The sequence below is a fragment of the Centruroides sculpturatus genome, unplaced genomic scaffold (assembly GCF_000671375.1).
Source record: "Centruroides sculpturatus isolate CEXI.00-Female unplaced genomic scaffold, Cexi_2.0 scaffold2146, whole genome shotgun sequence".
NCBI lineage: Eukaryota > Metazoa > Arthropoda > Arachnida > Scorpiones > Buthidae > Centruroides > Centruroides sculpturatus.
Window position 1 is genome coordinate 30,407 of NW_019386451.1, and position 8,984 is coordinate 39,390.

Genomic DNA, 8,984 nt, shown 5'->3' on the forward strand with positions numbered 1-8,984 from the left:
ACGGCACATAGTGCTATATGCAAATTGTCGGATCAGTCGACGAGGTGGCAAAAAAAGACTTTTGAAATTTGTAAGTTTTAGTTTTTTAAAATCTGCAGAGTTTATCTTGTTTATGTGATAAAATGTAGAAAAGGTTTTGTTTTTAACCTGTATAGTTAAAATTGTGATAAAAAATTGATATTGAAAATGTTAAAAAAACCTAAGTGTAGTCTGATTTCTACTGTATGTGCAGTGTCCATGCTGAAATGAGGTATGGTTTACAAAGAATTTATGTGAGTTTTTTGGTTTTTATTTGTGTCCTGTTAAATATTTTTATATATATTTAGTTAGCTGAAGAGGGGCTGATGCCCGAAACGTTGATGTATGGAAAAAACGTTCTAACTAAATAAAAGATTCAACTAGCCCAGTGTTGAAAAAACGTCACTTCATTGTGCCTGTACACAACAACTTTTATTAAAGTTTATAATCACTTGTTTTATTAGTAACAAGCAATTATTTATTGTGACATCATCACAATGCCAGGATGCAATTTTTAATCATATTTTTAATTTATTTAATTTAAATTATATGTTCTCCACTTCAAATTAGTAGTGACTTGCCCCTATACCTTTACCTTTAACAATAAAGTTGTGCCAATCATCCATCTAACACCTTTCAGGGGAAAATTTTTCAATTGAAATAAACATGACTTCCAGTTTGCATCAGAAGTTCGTATATAGTTAATTCGGGCCTCTTGTCCCTAAGGTTACCATATCTTGTCTCATCTTTCATTTATCTATGTTCTCGAGATTAAGGAAAGATAGATGGACGTCAGTGGGAATTTATAGGTCTGCAATTTTAAAAAATTGCAGCCCAACTAGTAGATATGTCCAGCATTACCCAGCCAAAAAATAAGAAGACTAAATGTTAAAAGGAAAACTATATTAAACGTTTGGACATTTTAGTCTACTATTGTTACATTTATCACAAGGTGTCAAGGAGATTAAATCAAGGAAAGAGTGAATATCTATGTTTGGGGCTATCCATAAATTATCCATAAAAATAGTGAATAGTGGGGCTATCCATAAATAATTTATGGATAGCCCCACTATTCACTATGGTATTCACTATGGTATTTTGGGGTGGGTGGGGTCAAGGATTTCTTACTCAGGGGTACGGGGGGTAATAGATCTCGTCTTACGTAATATTCTTATTTTTTTATCTCGTTGAATGGTGGAGTTTTGAATTTGGCTTCAATTTGGCCATTTCTATTAAGATCACTCGTTGTACTAAAGCCATCTCACGTGACATGATAAAATAATAACGCTAGCAGACTCATGCTCTACCCGTTTTTTTCATGGGAGAAAGACTATGTGGTGGTTTCTCTCTCTCTCTCTCTTTTTTTTTTATTAGAATAAGTGCACCACTCCTATGGGTGTATAACACTAAGAATACATAAACCAAAATACATGATACAAAGTAAACATAAAATTAGTATTTGGCTTTTAGTAAAAACTAAAATGTAAAACTAGATATTAAAAATTATAAATAGTCTTTTCTTCCATGTATTTTGAACATAATTGTAAAAAGCATAAAACAGTGGCTTCTGAACAAGCTTATCAAGTGGACATGTCCGCCTGAAACCAAGCGTAAAGATTTCTAATTTCAGAATAAGTGTATGTTGATCATAAATTGGACAATGATAAGGCAAATGTCTAAGTGGTGATGAGATCTTGCATTCAACACTAGGAAAATGAAGTCTTGTTATTCTACCAGTTTTACTGCTCAACTATTGTTGATTCCACTTTTGCATAGCATTGTCATGAATATAATTTTTTAAGGCTGCTACATGAAAGAGGAATGTGTGTAGTCCAAATCAGTGTCCAAATCAGCTGACTTAGCCTCAAAGTTGGCTTTTTTATTTCTAAATATACCAGTATGGCCAGGAAAAAATATAAAAGCTATCTTATTTACAAGATTTTTAATATGGTGCTGGATATATGCAATTTTATTGCTATTGCAATTGGGATTTAATAGAGCTTTTAGGACAAACTGAGAATCACTGTAAATGTTGATAGACAGAGTTTTGTTTGCTAGTGAAGTGGCCCACTGAACAGCTTGGTAGTCAGCATTTTCTTCAGTTTGATAGAAGGAGGTATGTGGGAAGTATCTGTACCTTCTAACATATTTTGGGCAAAATATGTCAGTTTGGAGGAAGATACAGATACTTGAGCCAACATGAAGGGAGCTTTTAGACTAGACCATCTGTGTAGATATTAATGTCTGCATGGTTATCCATGGAAGAAGCAGATGGCACTAAATGTACCCTGTGTACACTAAATGTGATCATCATCTTGTTTACAGGATGATGATCACATTTAGTAGGGTAATTGCAATGTGGTAGCATATGAACAGCTGTAGATAGGAGTAAAGACTGTTGTTGAGCCTTGATGTTTGTAGTTCTGATGTAGTAGTTTAGAACCTTTTCTTACAATACATAGTGCAAAAGAAGGAGCTCTGCTAGTATCAGAAGCATTAGTAGAAACAGTTCTGCAGCACTTTGAAATTCTGATGGCAAACTGTCTTTGAAGAGAGTAATTTACTTGCTACTGAATTTTTACTAGTCACATGACCCCAGCTAGAGGCTGCGTAAAGTAGCATTGGTTGTATTGCCCCATTATATAGAGATTTTACAAGCTTTATGATTTATTCCTCAGGTGCACATAGCACATTTTAGCAGCATGTAGTTTATTTTATTGACCTTATCCACTTAATATGGCAACGGAATGTGGTTTCTATTCTCTTTTGTTTTATTTTGTACGACATTTCTGTTTACATGTGCACTAGTTTGTCTGACAGATTGACAAACTAGTTTTTTGCGTCCTTTTGTGAAAAGTAAAATTAATCTAAAAATGAATATTATGACGTTGATTAATTAATGATGATGATAATAATAATAATAATAAAATTGTTAATAATTAAAAAATAAAGTTCTTAAAATAAATTGTTCATTCAAATTCATTAAATTTTTATATTTTTAAATTTGTTCATAAAGTCTTTTATAAATAATAGTACATATTAATTAACTAATTAATAATTATATATTTTGGACCTAAGGTTTTAGGGTTTCATAAAAAAATTTTTTTGTTAAAATCTAAATATTTAAAATTGCTTGTCCTGATTGACTGACTCACTGATTCATCATCGCCCAGAGCAAACCGCTTAACCTAAAGAGGTGAAATTTGGTAGACACTTAGGGTACGTCATGGAAACGCACACTAAGAAGGGATTTTTCGAAATTTCCCCGCGGGGGGAGAGGGAGAGGATTAAGGCTTAACCGGAAAAACGGCTTCTACTGTACTATTTTAGATGCAATTTTTTGTTTTTAACTGAGTTTAGTCTTCATTGAGTACTCAGGTGTATTAAATTGATAACATTTCAGACATTGTTATAAATATTTTTATCTATTTCAATTTTAAAAATGTTCGAACCGTTTTAAATTTGAGTTTGTTATTGCATATTGGTTCGATTATAGAACAATTGTAAACATTCCAGAAAATTGATCAAATTGAAAATAGTTTGCTTGATTCTCAGCAATTCTTTTCAGCAGTAGGTGTTATATAACAATTACTATGGTTGTTGAAATATTGAATATAAATGGGGTTTGCTTGCAAAACCTCCGTGGACGAAGTTGTGGGTAACAGCTAGTCTTTCTATAAAATCATGCCAAAATATTACGTAAGATAGGGAAGGGGAAGGGGAGGGGGAATCAAAGAAAATATTACAGTTTCTTACACAGGGGTGTGTGCGGGTCTAGAATGTCCGAAATCGTTTGTTTCAATCTGTATAAAAGGATTGAATTTAGGCAGTAAAAATGTTATTTTTTTNAGTTTTATTTAATTAATAAAAAATCTGCAGGTTTGATTAGTGGTAAACATTCCGGGGGTCATAAAGATGCTACAGTTAAAATTTGATAACGATTGGTTCAGTAGTTTTCACGGTTAGTGGTCACAAACGAAAAATACGTTGTCTCTTTATATAGTAGTATAGATATAGATATAGAAAACCAAATATTCGGTCTTTTACCGACGTTTTGTATGTGTCGACATTTACCGGAGAATATCGACATTCTCTAATTTCGGTCTTTCACAGTAACATAGATATAATTGAATATACAGCATCCATATTACATTAAGAACCTAAATTAAGGCATATAATATGAATGTAGTTAATTTATTAATTAACCACTTGTTCCCGAATTTTTGTTTAGGAATTTTTAATTAAACATAAAAAATACCTAAAACTGAAAAAAAACGAAAGAAATGCATTAATTTTGAAGAGAAAGCTTCAAACTTTATTTTCCATTGTCTCGCCTTTCTGCGAAACTTAACACCGATGAGTCATTGTGTTTACAGCTGGATGACCTTGAGAACAGCTGGTGTTGAATTTCCCGGGACATTCTCATAAACGTTTCAGGAGGAGAAGGGTTTGAAGTAGGGTTATACTAGCTGGCCGTATATTTTAAATATTTTTAAAAAATTACGTTTTTTATTGCGATTTCCAACCCCCCGACTTAAACGTATATATAATAAAATCTATTAATTAAAAAAATTAAAAAACTATTGGAGGTCGTTTTTGATATCAGAAAGTAGCTTTAAATAACTTTACCGAAGTAAAATCTGTGCACTAGAACTTTAGAACGATGAATGAAATTTGTAAACAAAAATTATACTCCAAATTTTATTAATTTATTATAAAACATTAAAAACCAGCTATGGAATTCTTAAATGAAATACTGATTAATTAAATGGCGATTAAATATTAATTAAATAATTGCATGAAATATTTGTCGAATAAATTATAACATAAGAATTTTATTGCTTTTCAATTCACATTATTTATTATCATTTTATTATTATTATTATTATTTTGAATTTACCTAGACCGCCATTATAAATAGTATTATGAAAGCTTCACGTTATGGTATTGGAAAACGAGGAAGTTTGCTATAGTCGTGTTAAATGCATGATTCTTTACAGTTAATGCATGCTATAAAAAATTAACACAACGGAAAAGTCGCTGTGCAATCTAATGAGAGAAAATACTGTAAAATAAAATTCACATATCGCCTGACGTATTCAGCGAAAAGTGCTGATATCGTTACGAAATGTGCTGATTGGTTTAACTGAAGGACATTACATTTTGCGTTGCTCTCAAGTCGAATTCTTTCCATAGACAGTTTGTACTTATTACTTAAAGCACGCTCATATTTATGAGTTTCAACCTTTTATAAACGAATTAATTTAATGCAATAATTGTTTAACAAGACATTTCAATTAATAGAAAACTGAAAATTTCGTACGTCTTTAGAAAAGGTAGGAATATAATATATTAGTTGAATATGAGCTTTATAATTAATTGCAAACACAGAACTAAATACAAATAATTTGTTTCAGAAACGATTTTTAAGACTTTTTCTTTAACTTGTTTAGAATTTGTTTACAAAAATTATATTTAAATCAAGTATATTAAGTTTAACCATTTTGACTAAGAATTTTATTAAATTTAGATTGTTTATTAAATGATGGCTAATTAAATATTATAAATGCGCATTTCAATGCGTTTTAACAGTTAAGACGTGAAAATATGATGATAATCTGAAGATAAAAACTTTCTAAACCTTAAATTTTAATCAGCTACGACTTACACTATCATGATTATTTCTTGTTATCTATTTAGAGCAAAACATGAAGTGTTTTATTAACAAATGTATCATCTAAATCAGGGGTGTTCAACCTTTTTGTTTCTCTGGGCCGCATTGAAAGAAGTCAAGGAGTTTTGGGTCACAACTATATATACTTATGGGCCAACATACAAGTATATTTAAGGATTAACATGTCTAGATTATAATAATGTGTNGGAAAACATCTGGCAACATCAGAAGCAGAAGCATCGAGATCTAGCAACATTGAAATAAGTTTCGAGAAGGACCATGTGTATTGACAGAAGGCGAGAAAAGAAAATTTTCATACTTAAGTACTAATAGTTCACGAAAATTATTATTTTCATGAACTATTATTACTTAAGTATGTAAAAATTTATTACATTTCATGTTGTACGAGGGTTTTACCCAATTCTCAAACCGTCTCAGAGTGAATCCGTGCTATAACAGTAATGTGTTATACGGGGGTGGTACCAATTCTCGAACCGTGTTAGAGTGAATCCATGATATAGAAGTGCTGTGTTATACGGGGGTTCCTGTACTGTATGTATGAATACATTTACACAAACTATTCAAAAGAAAAATCTTAATAAATTATTATATATGATAAAAATGAATTACTTAATTGGAATGACTGGTTTCTCAGAGCCAAATTTTATGGTAAATATTAATCCTTCAACAGCAATAAATAAAAACTGGGATAAAGTGATCAGATTACCACTCTGTGGCACCTCCCTAAAAAGAAAGAAAAATTTTTTAAATTCATTTTTATTCTCTTTTGTAAAATATTAATAAAAATTTGATGTTAACAAAACAATTTCAAGTTTCTGGTAAAAATCTTAAATCGATATTATATCATAACATAATATCATAATCTCATATTACATGAAGTTATGATTATTTTCGATACTGAAAGAGCTTAGTTTAGATTATTAAAATGAGGAGTACATTTTATCATCGGTTTTTAAAACTATCTTTAATATGATTTATATAATCATCAAAGGTATAGAATCAATCATAATTCTCTATTGCATTAAAAAATTTTTACTTCTATAAAAGGGATTTGGATTCCATATTTAATCTAGCATAATTTGTTTACACTTTTTAATCTCTTCATAAACTGTTCAGTTTTTTATGATTTAGTTATTTGTTATAGTTTTAACTTCAACATTAGCAATAGAAAAACTATAATGGATTACAATTACATTCCACAGGTCAACTCACTCTTTTTTTTTTTTTTCTTATATAGACCTAGTTCGATTGGACAAAAATTTATGATTCTTTTTATTATATCAAATGATATAAATATGTAATATGGGAAACTAGTCTGAAACAATATTAGAAAAAAACTATATTAATTAAATTTTTTGCAAAACAATGATTTCAAGTAAAATTAATCTAGAGGTCAGTCATGAGCAACCTGCAGCCTGCAAGTTCCTAATATGTAGGTTCCCTGGGGCTTTAACAAAATACAGTAGAACCTCGATTATCCGAACTAATTGGGGATGAAGATAGTCCGGATAAGGAAAAATCCGGATAATCGAAACATATACTTTAATTTGTCTTTTAATGATAATACAACACGTTTTCTTTTCGATGACATATCGGTAATATTAAAAAAAATACTGTATTTAAATTGTGATCAAATTTTCAAGAAACAAACGTTCGTATTGAATTTGAGCTACTACTGACCAACGCTAACAGACTACCTATTATTTAAAAGGCCCTTTGGTGGCGCAAGAAGACGGATTTTATAAAGTAAAAAGCAGTTGAAACTGCATTTTTATGAATAAAAATTTGACAAACTATTTATCGTTTTATGACGAGTAAAACTTTTTTGTCACGTTCGCGGCTTTTAAGTAACGCATAAACCTTCGAGGCGCGAGGCCCTTCGGACCATGAGACATAGGCAATGGCCCACGTCGTCCATGCCTTACGCCGCCCTTGGTCATAGAAATGATGTAATTCGAATATAAATTATTTATAAATACGTACGTCAAGTTATATTATTATTACTACGTGAAATATATTTAAGAGTTTACGACCACTGTGCTGGGTGAGATGTTGTTGAAACAAAAAAAGTTATGCATTCCATCACGTACATAAACAGTGTCGAAATTCGCCAAGTGCAAATCAGCAAATTCATAAAATTTTTGTTTATTTTGAACAATCCAGATAATTGAAAATCCGGATAATGGAGGTTCTACTGTAATGTTATTTTTCTGTTTGCTACATCATGTCATTACACATTCTAATTAAGCTGATATTCATAATGAGCATTCAAACTAAATTTGACCAGTGAAAAAATGAAACAATATATTGCTAGTTTGTATATCATTAGCCAATATTATTTTAGTACCTATCCTCAACTGGCTTAAAGGCCTGGAATTCTATAAGAAAAAAATGCAAGCAGCCTACCAAAGCCTGCTTATACAAAGTACACTCGTTGCCCAAATCCATAAAGGTTGCTTGTCACTCATTTAGAGCCTAAATATTATGTAAGATAGCAAAGGGGAGGAGATCAAAGAAAATATTATGGTTTCTTACACGGGGTGTGTGGGGTGTAGAATGGCCAAAATCGCCCTTATGTAATTTATGGACAGCCCCTTTCATGGTAGACTATTTTCCTCGAATAAGTATGAAAAATTTGGTGCAGATCAATCAAAAAGATTAGAACAGAAAGACATAAGTATTCTATTATATATATATAAAGCTGGCAGAGAATCTCTAGTCCCTATATAAAGCTGGCAAAGACACTTAATTAACAGACTAGGCAATTCTGATGAACCATATAGTCCAATGATTCTGGCAAACCATTTATCTAATCCAAAAGTTTTGATGGAACATAATGGTTCTGAGGAACTGTCTAGCCCAGGTCTAGCCAATTGTTCCAGTTCTAAAAGCATTCTATCATAACAGTTCCAGTTCTAAAAGCAAAACTGTATTTTCCACCTCTAGTATATATTCTTATATAGTACTGTATATACACAACATACAGGTAACCCCCGTATAACACGGTAGTTACGTACCAAAAATTTGCCGTGTTATGCAAATCCGTGTTATACGAAACAAAGAACTAGTAAGGAAAGGAGGGTTAGGTTCCAAAAATTAAAAAAACATGCTATTATATTTTCATAATTAAGATAAATATCTTTATTAAAATTTTCTTAAGTGATACATATTAATATAAATTAAACAATGTTTTCTTCGTCATCACTAAAAGCACTATTAACCGAGAGCGTTTTCTTTTTGGCAAGTTATCCTTATCCTCTGAGCATTTTTC

At 31.0% G+C, this 8,984-nt stretch overlaps 1 protein-coding gene and 1 long non-coding RNA gene across 3 annotated transcripts in view; one reads left to right on the forward strand and one right to left on the reverse strand.

Annotated features, from left to right (window-relative positions):
• LOC111615010 (UDP-xylose and UDP-N-acetylglucosamine transporter-like) overlaps positions 1–8,984 on the reverse strand; it is a 36,206-nt gene that overhangs the window by 20,379 nt on the left and 6,843 nt on the right. For both annotated transcript variants that reach the window (XM_023356387.1, XM_023356386.1), the window contains exon 2: positions 6,323–6,436. In XM_023356387.1, the coding sequence (XP_023212155.1) occupies positions 6,323–6,436 (114 nt within the window). The remainder of the gene's footprint in view (positions 1–6,322; positions 6,437–8,984) is intronic.
• LOC111615011 lies at positions 38–406 on the forward strand. The gene is made up of 3 exons (XR_002755020.1): positions 38–70; positions 156–250; positions 327–406. It is a non-coding gene; the product is annotated as an uncharacterized LOC111615011 (long non-coding RNA).